This window comes from Spea bombifrons, chromosome 5 (assembly GCF_027358695.1).
Source record: "Spea bombifrons isolate aSpeBom1 chromosome 5, aSpeBom1.2.pri, whole genome shotgun sequence".
NCBI lineage: Eukaryota > Metazoa > Chordata > Amphibia > Anura > Pelobatidae > Spea > Spea bombifrons.
This window is the reverse complement of record NC_071091.1, coordinates 30,692,190-30,706,169: the sequence shown is the minus strand read 5'-3', so window position 1 is coordinate 30,706,169 and position 13,980 is coordinate 30,692,190. Positions and strand designations below refer to the sequence as shown.

Below are 13,980 nucleotides of genomic sequence, written 5' to 3'. Positions count from 1 at the left end.
TGTCTTAAGGAGTTTTGTTGCGTAATTGCAAATAAATATCCATCATCTCAAAAAAAAAGTATTTTTGTAAGTTTCACATTTCTAATAGCGTTCACAGAATAATTCATTTTAATTTTATTTATACAACTTTTGTTCTATTTTGCTTATGTTTTAACATTTAGGAAGCAAATCTTATAAAACTGCACCTGAGTGTGAGCCAATACTCACAGTATAAGTTTACTTAGTTCACTCGGTTGAATATGAACCATTGAGAGAGCCAGCTACACGTTCACATGCCGCGGTTTTGCTGACTCAACACAGTTAAGATGTTAGTGATATTAAATAAGGAGATTTGTTTGGTTAGTTTGGCACTAATACCCCAAAATCCCATGGGCACCATGCCTAGTAGAATGCATCATAAATATAGGGACGCAGCTGCAGTGAGTACCTCAGTCAGTGAGTTCTTTAATTGTCTGATTTATACTACTCAGAACTGTTCCATTTTCATGAAGTCCCTAAAACAATGCTTGGTTGTTAAATTCACAATGTTGATGCAAGTGTGTATTGCAGCACAGACTTTTCTACTGACACCTGATGCCAAAGCAGATGCACCTCAGTTACATTTTCGGTGACGCTGAGCAAAAACGCAGCTTATTCAGCCTTTTTATTATTTTCTTCTATCTATATAGGGGAACAGTTTACACAGAGCTTTATACAGCATGTAGGGTATAAAACTAGTATGCCTGGGTGTAACTGAGGCCACTGATGCCCCTTTGGTGCAAAGAGGTCCAGGTCCCTCCTCACCTCTCAAGACTTCATGATACACAAGACCCTCTTCATCAGCTGCTAATGACTTTTAGAATGACTGGTATTTGAGCTCCTGGTCTTCTTACTGAATTATGAGGTCACGTACAGCTACATCACAGCCATCCAATGTACGCCACATGTGAAAGTGGTAGCTTTGTGAACAAAAGTGTGTATTCTGTTTTGTAAGGAAAAATGATATAGCCATATTGGTAAAAGAAAACATATATAGTCTTTAGTCTAAACTAATACTTTTTGGTTCTTCTTGGAGAGACCTTTTGATTTGGTACTTGATAATTTGGTAAGAGAATGCATTTCTCAATGCAGTATTATATACAGTTTTTACATAAATGATTTAATCTGCTTATTTCCAGGATTGGAAAAGGGTTTCAAGGTGTCATGAAAAGATGGGGTTACAAGGGCCAGCCTGCATCTCACGGACAAACTAAAACCCATAGGAGACCTGGGGCAATAGCTGGAGGTGTAAGTATAATATTCATTGCCAAGCCATAGTAATAAAAACAATGGTTGATTCTTATATACTAGGGAGTTGATCTCTAGTCTCCTAATTTGATATACAAGGAACCCTTCAGATGACTCCTGCTGTGTTGCCATGAGGGGTGATTGATTTTTAACCTCATTGGATAAAATGTTGCTGTTTGTCACATTGTGATATGTGGAATACATGTTTTGCACTCTTGTTCTGTGATAGGATCCTGCTAGAGTTTTCCCCGGAACGAAAATGCCAGGACAGATGGGGAATATTTACAGAACAGCACGCTGCCTGAAGGTTTGAGGTTTTTTTTCTTTATGGCCAAAGAAAAGTAGTATCCTCAAAAGTAGTATCCTCAAAGGAAAAAGTGTTTCTATTAAGTTATATATTAGTCAAAGGACTATTGTCTAGCTGGTGTCCCGTAGAGCCCATCTGATATCCAGTGAGGTCCATATCATTCTAGCCTTGCCATTTTTCATCACATGCTAATTAGAATAGTATCAGTGATATTAGGTCTTCTCTGTCAAACACTTGGCAATATTTTGGAGGGTACTACATGAGTTTTTGCATATTGAAGCATGATCTGGGAAGTGTCAGAGCAGACTCCTCATGTATGTCCCATGTTTTTAGTGGTGTTATGAACAAGTGAGGCATTCTCTGTGTAATACTGGGTGTTTTATTGCATTAGGTATGGAGAGTGAATACAAAGTACAACATCATTTATTTGAATGGTTCTGTCCCGGGACACACCAATTGTTTAGTTAAGGTAAGATGCATTTTCTTTTGAATTTATATATAGACCAAAGCACAATTTCATATTGGTTTTCAGACAATTCCATGTAAACATATAAATGTGTTCTGAACACTATGGCAGTTCACCTGAAAACAATTAGACTGTATTATAAGGGATGATGCGTGTGAGGATGGCTTAATTCTCACACTTTTAAGAATGTACTAGTATCATACATACATACCTTTATGAGGGTAGCCATGCATAGAGTCAGGGCTAGCAGTACATATATGGACAAGCCTAGCCCCAGCAGCCTTAGGTGGATTAAGAGGGAAGAGACTTGGTGAAGCAGTGCTTCACCTGTCCTAGAGATTCTGGGGCACAGAGATTTTCCATGTATGTATATATGATACTCTTTTATAAAACGTGCCAATAGTCCCTATGCTCATAAATTGTACAAAATGCAATATTTTAATGTACATTTGGGAACCTGTATTAATGCTATGCCCCACTATAATAGACATTAATTAAAAATTACACATGTCCAACAGCCAATTACAGGCCAAACGGAAATCAGCAATACCATAAGCTAAGAGTGTGTAGGTAAAGGAGACCCATAAGCATGTTAGTAGGGGGGGCTTATAAATATTTTATCTAAGCCTGGTGATGTCTTGGAGTGTAGCTGAAATGCATACATTTCATTAGTTACAACTTGTGTAAAACAAAACCGTACACCTTTTATATATTTTAATATATATGCCTTATTTAACTACAACATGTTGTATTTAACTTGATTTCCTTATTGATTGATTGAATCAAAGTACCCATTAGACTGTATGTATTGGTTCTTTAACCCTGTTATGCTCGGCACTAAGCAAGGCCAATATGTAGTTGTCCAAACTGCTCCTAGCCTTTATAATGTTTCATTAATTGCCAGGTAAATGCAGTGTATTTTGGCCAGGGCACCTGCTATTTTATACCTTTTTTATTGACTGAGAAACATTGCTAAATTAGCCAACTACTGTATATTTTACTAGAGGCTCAAATGTTCAGTTTAATAAACCCGAACATAGCAATACCGAATAGTAATGCAGCTTCCTGTGATCTGCTGCCACCTCCCGCGGCATAAAGCAATAGCGGTAAGATCTGCGAGGATGATATTAAAGGAGCACATCAAACCTGAACAAAGTAATAAGCCTCATTCTGCAAAACAAATGAGTTGCTCCTATCTTGAGAGCAATTTAACTACCTTCAAGGTTTCCCAGCAGTTTTAAAGGATTAAAATGCAGCAATTTTTGATAGTGATAACAGAGTCATGGCTGCGAGGAAAATGTGCTTTGTATGCAGTCAAATCCCCCATGGCTCTCTCCTATATGAATGCGTGTCCAGTTTTTGTGCTAACAGTCTTAACAGGGTTTAGCTCAGCAAATCTGTTTCCTTGTATGTGGTTTTGCTGAGGGAGCATCGTTGTCTTTTCAAGGACCTTGTAAATGCTAACAGCCTTGTTTTCTGGAAACAAGATACATACAAATAGACTGCAAATATGATACCGTTTAAGAGGATCCATGTATCAGGCCTGGTTAAAAAGAAAGCTCATTCCATTTGTTTAAAGAGAATCTATTTCAAAGAATGCTTCATTAATGGAAATCTATTCTGATATTTCCGCATAATTGCATTTATGGTTTAACAACTCTAATTACAGAAAATCATTATTTTTCTTTAAAATTATACTTCTCTCAAAAATAGAGCCCTGGGGGTTTGTATTTCTATTGGCTTTCAGGGAGAAGAAAGACCACCATTGGCTGCAGGGATGCTATATAGTGAAATTTGAGTTTCAAAACTAGGGTGTGCATTTTCCATGTCTACCAAAAAAAAAATTGTTTTAACCAAATTATAAAGTATACATGTAACTGGCTATAATGCACACATGATGATCAGGTTTCACCCCAAACTATGTTAAATTTGTGTATAGAATGCACATGTCAGCCATGTGCTTGAGTATACTGCAAGTTTCTATTTCATTATGCTCTTGCGTACATGGTTTTCCCAGAAATGTAAAGATCTGGTTTATATATAGTTTATGATTCCATACATGCTTTTCCACCTTTTTTCTGGTTTTCCTCTAATTTTAATATATATCCCTGTATAGACCCGTTGGCTTGAAGTCTCCTGCAGCATTTTCATGAGGCTAATCTTCAGCCCTTTACCCTACGGCCAATAGTCAGGGGCCTGATAAAGCCACATAAGGCTTTGTGTCATTTTTTGCCCGCTAGAGTTCCTCTCTTCCTCATCCTCTTGTGCATTTGTGCAGCTGCTCTACCCTTAATCATTCAGGTACAGAGGGTGCAGCAGTGGCTAGTTTCCTGGTAGCCTTCCCTAGTCTTCACCATGCACGCTATAGTTATGCCAATGCTGTATAAAACTAATGTGGCCTCTGTACTATGTTTCATAATACACACTCATGCTAACATACTCCATGCTTAGAGTTAAAATGGTGTAATGTTTATCCATTGTTCTCCTTGTGCACCGAACCTCCCAAGTTTTTGGATACTGAGGAGACTTGCCGTCTATGATTTTGTATTTCGTTAAATTAATTCTTGGATCAATAAGAAAAATGTATTCAGGCATTTTCTTGAAAAATACATCATTCTGTTGACCCATATATAAATTATGCATTTCAGTGTGTATTATTTTTATGCAACAGAGGTGAGCTCTCATTGGCTTTTTACGAGGCTTATTATGCTGAAATTATATATACCGTATTGGCTCGGATATAGGCCGCCCCCGTATATAGGCCGCACCCTAAAAGTTTGGTGCTTTTTTAAAGAAAAAGTTTTTTTCTTTAAAAAGCACCAAAAAAAAAAAAAGAAACATTCTGCCACTCTGTCTCCTCCCCCCCGAGATATGCTACCACTGTCCTCCCCCCCGAGATATGCTACCACTGTCCTCCCCCCCGAGATATGCTACCACTGTCCTCCCCCCCGAGATATGCTGCCACTGTCCTCCCCCCCGAGATATGCTACCACTGTCCTCCCCCCCGAGATATGCTGCCACTGTCCTCCCTCCCCGAGATATACTGCCACTGTCGCCCCCCCGAGATATGCTGCCACTGTCCTCCTCCCCCCCGGAAGTTGTATACGCGTATTGCGTAGATGTCCCCCACCGGCGCCCCGCAAGACACCCGGGAGTCTGCTCCGGTAAGTCTTGGGGGCAGAGGTAAAACGCATCGTGTGGACGGTCACCGGCTGCGGCGATGCGGGTAAACAACCCGGAGGCTGTTTACCCGCATCGCTGCAGCCGGTGACCGTCCAGACGATGCGCTTAGACAACCTCCCGTGCCGGTACTCCCCCCCGTGGAAAGTGCTGGCAGGGGAGGCTGTCTGAGGACATCCGAGAGTAGGATGCAGGTCCCCTGCACCGTTGCGGGGGATCTGTATCCTAACCCCGCTGCCTGCCCGGCGCCCGGGACTGTATGTCCCGGGCGTCGGGCACTAGACCCCGAATATAGGCCGCACCCCCACTTTAAAGTCTTAAAGTGGGGGAAAAAAGTGCGGCCTATATTCGAGCCAATACGGTATGTATAATGTGTGTACAGTCCTCAATTTACTTGCTTCATACATTGTTAGCTGTTATGAAGCAAGTAAATTGAGGACTGTACATATATATATATATACATATAATGTGTGTGTGTACAGTCCTCAATTTACTTGCTTCATAAATTGTTAGCTGTGTGTAGGATTTGAAAGTTCCACAAGCATTCAGAAAGTCTAGTAGTATTAACTAGTTTAATACTTTAGACCTAAATTAGGTCTCTCCTGCTTCTGTGTGATATGTTGAAAATTATCATCTGTAATCTCAGACAGATGAGATTATATATAGTTTTTGTGTATGACATGATCGTACCATTGCAGGAGTTAATATTTGTCTCCACAGTCCCCACAAGCTTGTGGGGACTAAATATCAGTCAATGCTGTGTTCCTATGGGGCATCAGTGTTGAAAGAGTTTTAACAAAGAAGAAAAATAACAGCACTGACCTGGAAGTCAAGGGTGCTTTCAGGTCAATTGCTGTGAGTTGAGGATCCACTTCAGTTCAAACTGCTGCAGAACCAAAAGTGGGCTGATGAGGATCAGACCACTCCTGGCTAATAGGAGGCATCCGATCATTATGGCAGCCACTGGATGAACCTGCCCTAGAAAGAGAGAGGGGTCATAATAAAAATAAAAATAAATTAAGAAAAAAAAACAATACCTAATTATTACCTGATCACTTGTTAGTGACATTTTAGATCACTGATTATCGATCGGTCCCACTGATCAAAGTCAGTGGCCTAAACTCGTCACTTACAAGTGATCCAAAAAAAATACAATATATATTTAACCTAATAAAATGCTATGTGACCACTGATTAATGACCTTTTTGGTCACTAATCATTGATTTATCTCACTTCAACGTTTGCGTGATGCGCTTAGACAACCTCCCGTACCGGCACTCCCCCCGTGGAAAGTGCCGGCAGGGGAGGCTGTCTGAGCGTATCGCAGAGTAGGATGCAGGTCCCCTGCAGCGCTGCGGGGATCTGTATCCTAACCCTGCCAGACCTCGAGCTCCCTGTTGGGCTAGTTAGAGGCGGAGGTTGTGATCTCCCCAACCAGCCCTGCTTATCGGGCCCCCGCTGATCAGGGCTAGTTGGGGAGATCACGATCTTGCACCTACCTCGGCGCGACCCTGAAGACCAGCCCAGGGGAGATGGCTTCTCCGCTCGCCCCTCCCCTAGAGATTCGTGATTCTCCAGTCCGGCTCGGTAAGTAAGTATACCCGGCGTATAAGACGACCCCCGACTTTTCAGAAGATTTTCTCGGGTTCAAAAGTCATCTTATACGCCGGAATATACGGTATTCCTGTACTCGAGGGTGCTTCTGAATACAAAACACAAGTTGTTTGAGTAATTTCGAGTACACAGGCAAATAAATGTACTGAAATACTGTGTGTGGAAAGAATGGGTTAGTTAAAAAAGAAAAAAATTAAATTTTACTGCAATGTTTAGGACGGATTGATGCTAAAATGGTTAAATAAAAAGTGTTAAAATGCCCCTAAGTCAAATACTTTGGGATGTCAACTTTCAAAAAATCAATACTTTTGTTTAGCAGTTTTTCTTTTTCTGGCCGCTATTGGGGCCCAACTCCCAGCATACCAAATTTTTACAAAATCTTGTTTAGAAACAACATGCGTGATTCATATTTAACTCTGTAAGTGCTAAAATAAATAAAAATTCCAGGCATATGAGGTGTTTCCAAAAACAGGACAAATACTTTTTTTGGAGTTTATTTCCATTTGCACTGGTTATATTTAGTTTTTTATATGTGTTTTCCTAATTTTCCCCACATTTTAGATATTTTTCATGCTAAATGATGGTTTATATATATTATTATTATTTCAAAACGAAGCCTTATTTAAAAAAAACTATATATATTTTGTGGGAGTGCACTAAATGAGTTAATGAGCAATCACAGTTGAATAAAGACATGGTAAAGTACAAAAACTGACCATTTAGCACAAACATGGTAAAAAAAAAAAAACAAAAAAAAAAAACCTGGTCCTAAAGAGGTTATACTATACAAAATTAATATACACATTGTTGACTGTACGTTTATCTGTTGTAATTTTGAGGTAAAAAGGTTTATGTATGTATCAGAGCCCGGAATAAGTGACACTTGCCACACATGTTGCTTTAAAATGTTTGGGGAATCTGTTGAAGATAGCATGTACAATACATGAAGGCGCCTGCTCTGCCATAGGAGCAACCTGGCATTTTAAGTATCCAAAGATCATGTTGGCATGCCTATATTTTACACTGTCCCCTTCCCACATTCAAAAGCATTGGCTTTGTGTGTGAGGGCTACAGGACTGTAAATTTACCCAGGGTTACTTTAAATAACTTGTTAAGTTTTTGCATGTCTTCCTGGGGTCATAGAAAAAAAATGGCAGGCATGATTTTTATGCTTTGAAATATCCACACTAATGAATTTTGGGAAGTGTAAAAGATAGAAAATAACCCAAATCGGCAGTGACACAATAGAGAGTAGGGCTGCAACTAACGATTATTTTAATAATCGATTAGTTGGCCGATTATTTTTTCGATTAATAGGATAAAAAAATGCAATTTTTTTAAATTTAAAATAATGTAATAAAAAACGTACAATTTACTTTCATCTCTTTATTGCAATGGTCTCTCTCTATTCACCTTCTTATTTTACTGACATAATAATAAAAGCTACAAGAACCCAAACACAGTGTTTCTCAAACTAGGTTTTAATACAAAGTTATTAGTAAATATTAATTCATATGTTAACTATTTTTCATATTTAATAAAAAAGTTGAGAAATTTGAGAAAAAAAGCCTTGTTTAAATTTTTTTTATTTACCAAACTGCCCCCAGTTATGCACATCAGACCCCCAGCTTGCCACTCTGCCCCCATATATGCCTTATACCTCTTATATGCCAGATTCCACTGTGCCCCCTGATATGCCACTGTGCCCCAATATGCCTTATACTCCTTATATGCCAGTGATATGCAACTGAGCCCCCTGATATACCTTTTACCCCCAGATGTTTTATGACCCCCTGATATGCCTAATATCGATATGCCTTATACCCCCTATATGCCCTGAAATTCATAATACCCCACTATAACTCACCCATACACCACTTTGGCTCCTCCCCCTCCCATACACCACTTTGGCTCCTCCCCTCCCATACACAACTTTGGCTCCTCCCCCTCCCATACACCACTCTGGCTCCTCCCCCTCCCATACACCACTCTGGCCCCTCCCCTCCCATACTCCACTCTGGCTCCTCCCCCTCCCATACTCCACTCTGCCTCCTCCCCCTCCCATACTCCACTCTGCCTCCTGTCAGCAACGGATCTTCACTAGACACCAGGGAGCCGGGTAGAGAGGCAGAGTGGCGTATGGGAGGGGGAGGAGCCACAGTGGTGTATGGGAGGGTGGCTCCCATACACCCCTCTGACTCCTCCCCCCTCCCATACACCGCTCTGCCTCTCTACCCGGCTCTGTTACTGACAGTAACGGAGGCTGTCTGTGCGATGCATCGCACAGACAGCCTCCGTTACTCACCTTCACTTACACTGTGGCTTCTACGAAGCTGCAGTGAAAGTTCTTGTCAGTAACGGAGCCGGGAGAGAGGCTGAGTGATGTATGGGAGGGGGAGGAGTCAGAGGGGTGTATGGGAGGGGGAGGAGGCAGATGAGAGGGGGGAGAGAGACAGAAGTGAGAGACCGGCCGACAGTGAGGGGAATCCAGGTCCCCTGCAGCGTAGCGGGGGATCTGGATTCCGGTGTTATAATCCGATCTCTGTTTGAGGTCGGATTATATAAGGAGAGGAGTTTTTCAGAGCATTTGCTCTGAAAAAAAACTCTTTTTATAATCGATAAAAATCGATTCGATTAATCGATGATGAAATTCGTTGCCAACGATTTTCATAATCGATTATTATCGATTTTATCGATTAGTTGTTTCAGCCCTAATAGAGAGTTCATAATATTACAAGAGACACATACAGGCATTGCAAAACATTTGATAAGTATTTTGATCCAGTTGCTTATATAAGGGTATATTTGGGTAGGTACTATGAGGATCTTACGAAGGCCAAGCCAATAGTGTGTATGTCTCAAACAAGAAATAACCCAGATTGTCTCCAAAGTCAGAAATACTTATGTTTGCAGCTTGCCTGGTGTATTTCTGCTCTATAAAGATTTTACTCCTGTCAAAGCAAACATTCCCTCTTGGCTTCTTACATTTGATGATTGATGTAAACCCTGAACCAAAACTATGGTAATTGCTTTTCCTTCCACTGGAACTATTGGCATTGTGTTTATCCTGTTCATTGATAAAGCAAACAGATTTATAAATTGTGTTCTCTCACCAAATAAATCTAGTAAAGCAATGCATGTTGCTTAACCCTTAAATGCCTTGTCTACTTCTTCCAGGATTGGAGGGTTTGTTTTATTTTATATATTTTTTATAGGTCTTTAGTGTCTTCAAATCACATGACTATCATTAACCTTATTAGTATTAGGAGTTATTTTATCTGTTTGCTTTTAGGAAGCTTTTTTTTATTTTTGGGATTGGGTGAAGCGTAGTCATTCGTTGACGATTTTCATTAACGATTTTATCGATTAGTTGTTTCAGCCCTAGTACTGACCCGGAACACCCCACAAGAGCTGCCGTTTTGGACATGATACAACCCAGTAGTCTAGCCATCACAATTTTGCCCTTGTCAAAGTCGCTCAGATCCTTACACATTTTTCAGGACAAAACGTTCACTTGCTGCCTAATTATATCCCACCCACTGCCAGATGCCATGATAACAAGATTATCAGTGTTATTTATTTCACCTGTCAGTGGTCATAATGTTACGGCTGATCGGTGTGTGTATATATACATATATAATATACTACCGTTCAAAAGGCTGGGGTCACTTAGCTGTTTTCATGGAAAATAACATAAATGTAAAGGGTTTTCTAATAATCAATTAGCCTTTTAAACGTAAGCATGGATTACTGAACACAGCGTCCCTTTGGTACACAGTAAGTGATGGCTTGCTGATAGAGGGCCTCTGTACGACTATGAAGATATTCCATTAAAAATCAATTACTTTCAGCTACAATAGTCATTTACATTTACTATGAAAACACTCTATTTCTGATTATTTTAATGGACAAAATTTACTTTTATTTAAAAAAAAAACAAGGACATTTCTAAGTGACCCAACTTTTGAACATGTTGTGTCTCTGTGTGTGTTAAATGCGACATTTAAAAGTACACACCAGCCATTACATATAGACATATGGCAGCTGAATGACCATTTTCTCTCCCTTGCAAATGCGTGAGTGATTGTGAAGACCCCCCTAATGCATTTGTTTCTTTCCCTGCCCCCTAGCTCCTACACACACATAATATATTCACTGCCAGCACTAGCTCACGCCTGAGTCCCAGAGGTTCTAACGAGCAGAACGAGTTGTGCATTGCGCTTTTCTGCCACTGATGATGTTTTTGCATCACTTTTTGCCGCATGAACTAACCAAAGATGGCTTGTGCGTGTTGCGGGTATTTTTTTCTCCCCACAACTAACACATGCATTTTGAAATAGTTACAAAGTACTTGATGGGTTTGGATGGAACACTAGACTGTCTCTTTAATTCATCTGCCTGTTTTAAGAATGGCATTAAATAACCAAATATTTTATTGTCTCTGCAGTGAAAATTCCTAGGAACTTTTGACTTGTTTGCCTTTATTTATTCAATTGCATTGTACTTTCTATTTCTTTAAAAAAAAAAATATCCAAAGGAAATAATCCACATATTATTGTGTGAACATCAAACACTTATCAAACATTATTGAGGAGGACCATACAGTTGTATGTCATTCTCACTCTGGATTTGCATATATGAAGAAAGGAACATAATGCTACATTCAAAGTTCTTTCTTATGTTAAAAGTAATTTCCATTTTAATAATGAATTTAGTTCGTCCCAGTTCTTTTTTTTTTTTCTTTATGCAAAAGGACTCTTTTGTATATATTTTTATTATCCATTTTATAGTAAGTGTTGCTCTGCTCAGTCTAGCATGATATAACAATAATTTCCAATTACAAGCTGATGAACTCTTACAACGTAACCAAGAAAGGATCACCTAATTCTTGCTAGAAAAGGCTATGTCCCCTGCTTTTTTATTTTATTTTTTTTTGCGTTTGGCTTGTTGATGAGATTTCGATTGCTGGTATCCTTTAAGATATATGTGTGTGTGTGTATATTTATATATATATATATATATATATATATAAAGATACTGTTTTTCATTTGTTTCCAGATGCCAAAATGTATTTGTTTTGTCTTTGTGGGAACGTACAACCGTTGTTTGTTATATTTAAAGAACATAACTGGCTACTGCCTAATAGTCCATCCCTGGAGAAACCTGCTTTTATATAGAAGCTGAGAGAAGGTGAGCATTTATACAGAATATACCGTATTTGCTCAATTATAAGACAAATACCCCTCATCATATATTAGAGGCTGTCTTATAATCTGACCTCAAATAGAGGTCTGACTATAAGACTAAGATCCAGATCCTCTGCAACGCTTTAGGGGACCTGGATCCTCCTCTCTGGTAACCTCCGCTGCTGCCGGCACTTCCTCTGGGGCTTTTATGACTGAGCACCGGAAGGTCATGTCACGCCGGTGCTCCGTCATAGAAGCCCTGGCAGAACTAACGGGCTGCAGAGGTTGTCTACGCGCACTGCGCAGACTTCCACCGGCTGCCCCCACTAGACACCAGGGAGTCTGAAGTACAAGGAACGTGTCTGGGGAAGCATTGGTAAGTCGGGGGGGGGGGGGCAGAGTGGCATATTGGGGATATAAGGCATTCCTGTAGGCAGAGTGGTATATATAGGGCTAAAAGGCATTTCGAGGGGTACTGAGTGGCATAATGGGGGTTAAAAGGCAAATCATGGAGGCAGAGTGGCATATAGGCAGGTGTAAGACATATCTGGGGGGCAGAGTGGCATATAAGTGGGTATAAGGTATATCTGGGGTAAGAGTAGCAAACCATGGGCAGATGTGCATAACTGGGGAGCAGGTTGGCAAATAAAAAGAAATAAAAACTAAAAATCATTTTTCTCAATCGTAGTTTTTATTAAATATAAAAAATAGTCTGCATGTGAAGTAATCTTTATTAGTAAAATATTTTTCCTATAGGGTAGTCTTATATTCAGGCTTTTTATTATTTTTATTATATTTTATTTATATAGCGCCAACAATCTATGCAGCGCTTAATACAATACATATATTCAAGGGGTAAAAAAAAAAAACATAAATAACACTAGTAACAGAAAACATTTCTTGTATAAGTGTACACAAAAAAGCAAGTATATTCTAAAGTAGATTTTTTTCTTACCAGAAAAGTTAAAAATACAGAGAACATTCTCTCACATCCCCCAAACAAAACATCTCTGTTTGTCAGCGCTGCATAATTTGTCAGCTTCTCACTTTTGCTGGCGTTCATGTTTGTGCAGGAAATTGCAGGTAATCTTATCATCGTGTACTCTATAAGCATATTGTTTAATGTAAATATGAATATTTAATATTTACAAACCACAGCCATATTTTTCACTTTAGTTTTGAATTGTACTACATGCAATCTCCTTATATCTTTAATCAATACATTAATATATATATATATAGATATATATATGTATGAATCAATATATCAGTAGACATATTATTTATGATGCATGGAGGAAAATTAGTGCACTTGCATTTACAATTACATATGCATAGCTCACATTCATTTCTTCAGTAATTTGTTCTTCCTTTTAGCCGAAGAATTTTACCAGGAATGCATTAGTTGATCAATCACTACTTTGTTACGTTAAGCACTTCTCCATTATTACAAAATTGTTTGCAGCAATTCAATTTTAATAATTGTATTGCCACTTAGTACAGCAGAAAACTGACAGCCCAGTAAAGTCACAGAAATGCATTATGATATGTAAAGCAAGGAGGTTTTTTTACAAGGTGTATTTGCTTTTTTGTACTTTTTAGTATGGATTGTGTTCACTAACAGTGAGAAGAGCAGAAACCACGTTGTAGGCTACTTAGTACAAAAACTAATGTATTTACTTTCTTAGTCCATTTAAAGCAATACAAAATATGATGACGCTATATAAAACAATAAATAATAATAATGAAATATGTCAACATTGGCTGCTTTGCATACCGTGACCTGGTGTTGGTTAAACTCATGTTCCATTTTACGTCGCGTTTTTCAAGTGGTCTTTATTGTTTGACCATTTAGTATGGTCAGATCTGACATTTTATTTGTAACCCTAGATTCTGTTGATTGTTTCACTATGGAGTGTCTGGGGTCGATTCACCTGCTTGACTTCATGAAGAGTCAACCC

General features: G+C 39.1%; 1 protein-coding gene across 1 annotated transcript in view; it reads left to right on the top strand.

Moving 5' to 3' along the window:
• The window catches only part of MRPL3 (mitochondrial ribosomal protein L3), a 44,052-nt gene that overhangs the window by 27,653 nt on the left and 2,419 nt on the right, over positions 1 to 13,980 (top strand). Inside the window, exons 7-9 of the mRNA XM_053466339.1 lie at positions 1,158 to 1,266; positions 1,496 to 1,573; positions 1,965 to 2,042. Of these exons, the coding sequence (XP_053322314.1) occupies positions 1,158 to 1,266; positions 1,496 to 1,573; positions 1,965 to 2,042 (265 nt within the window). The remainder of the gene's footprint in view (positions 1 to 1,157; positions 1,267 to 1,495; positions 1,574 to 1,964; positions 2,043 to 13,980) is intronic.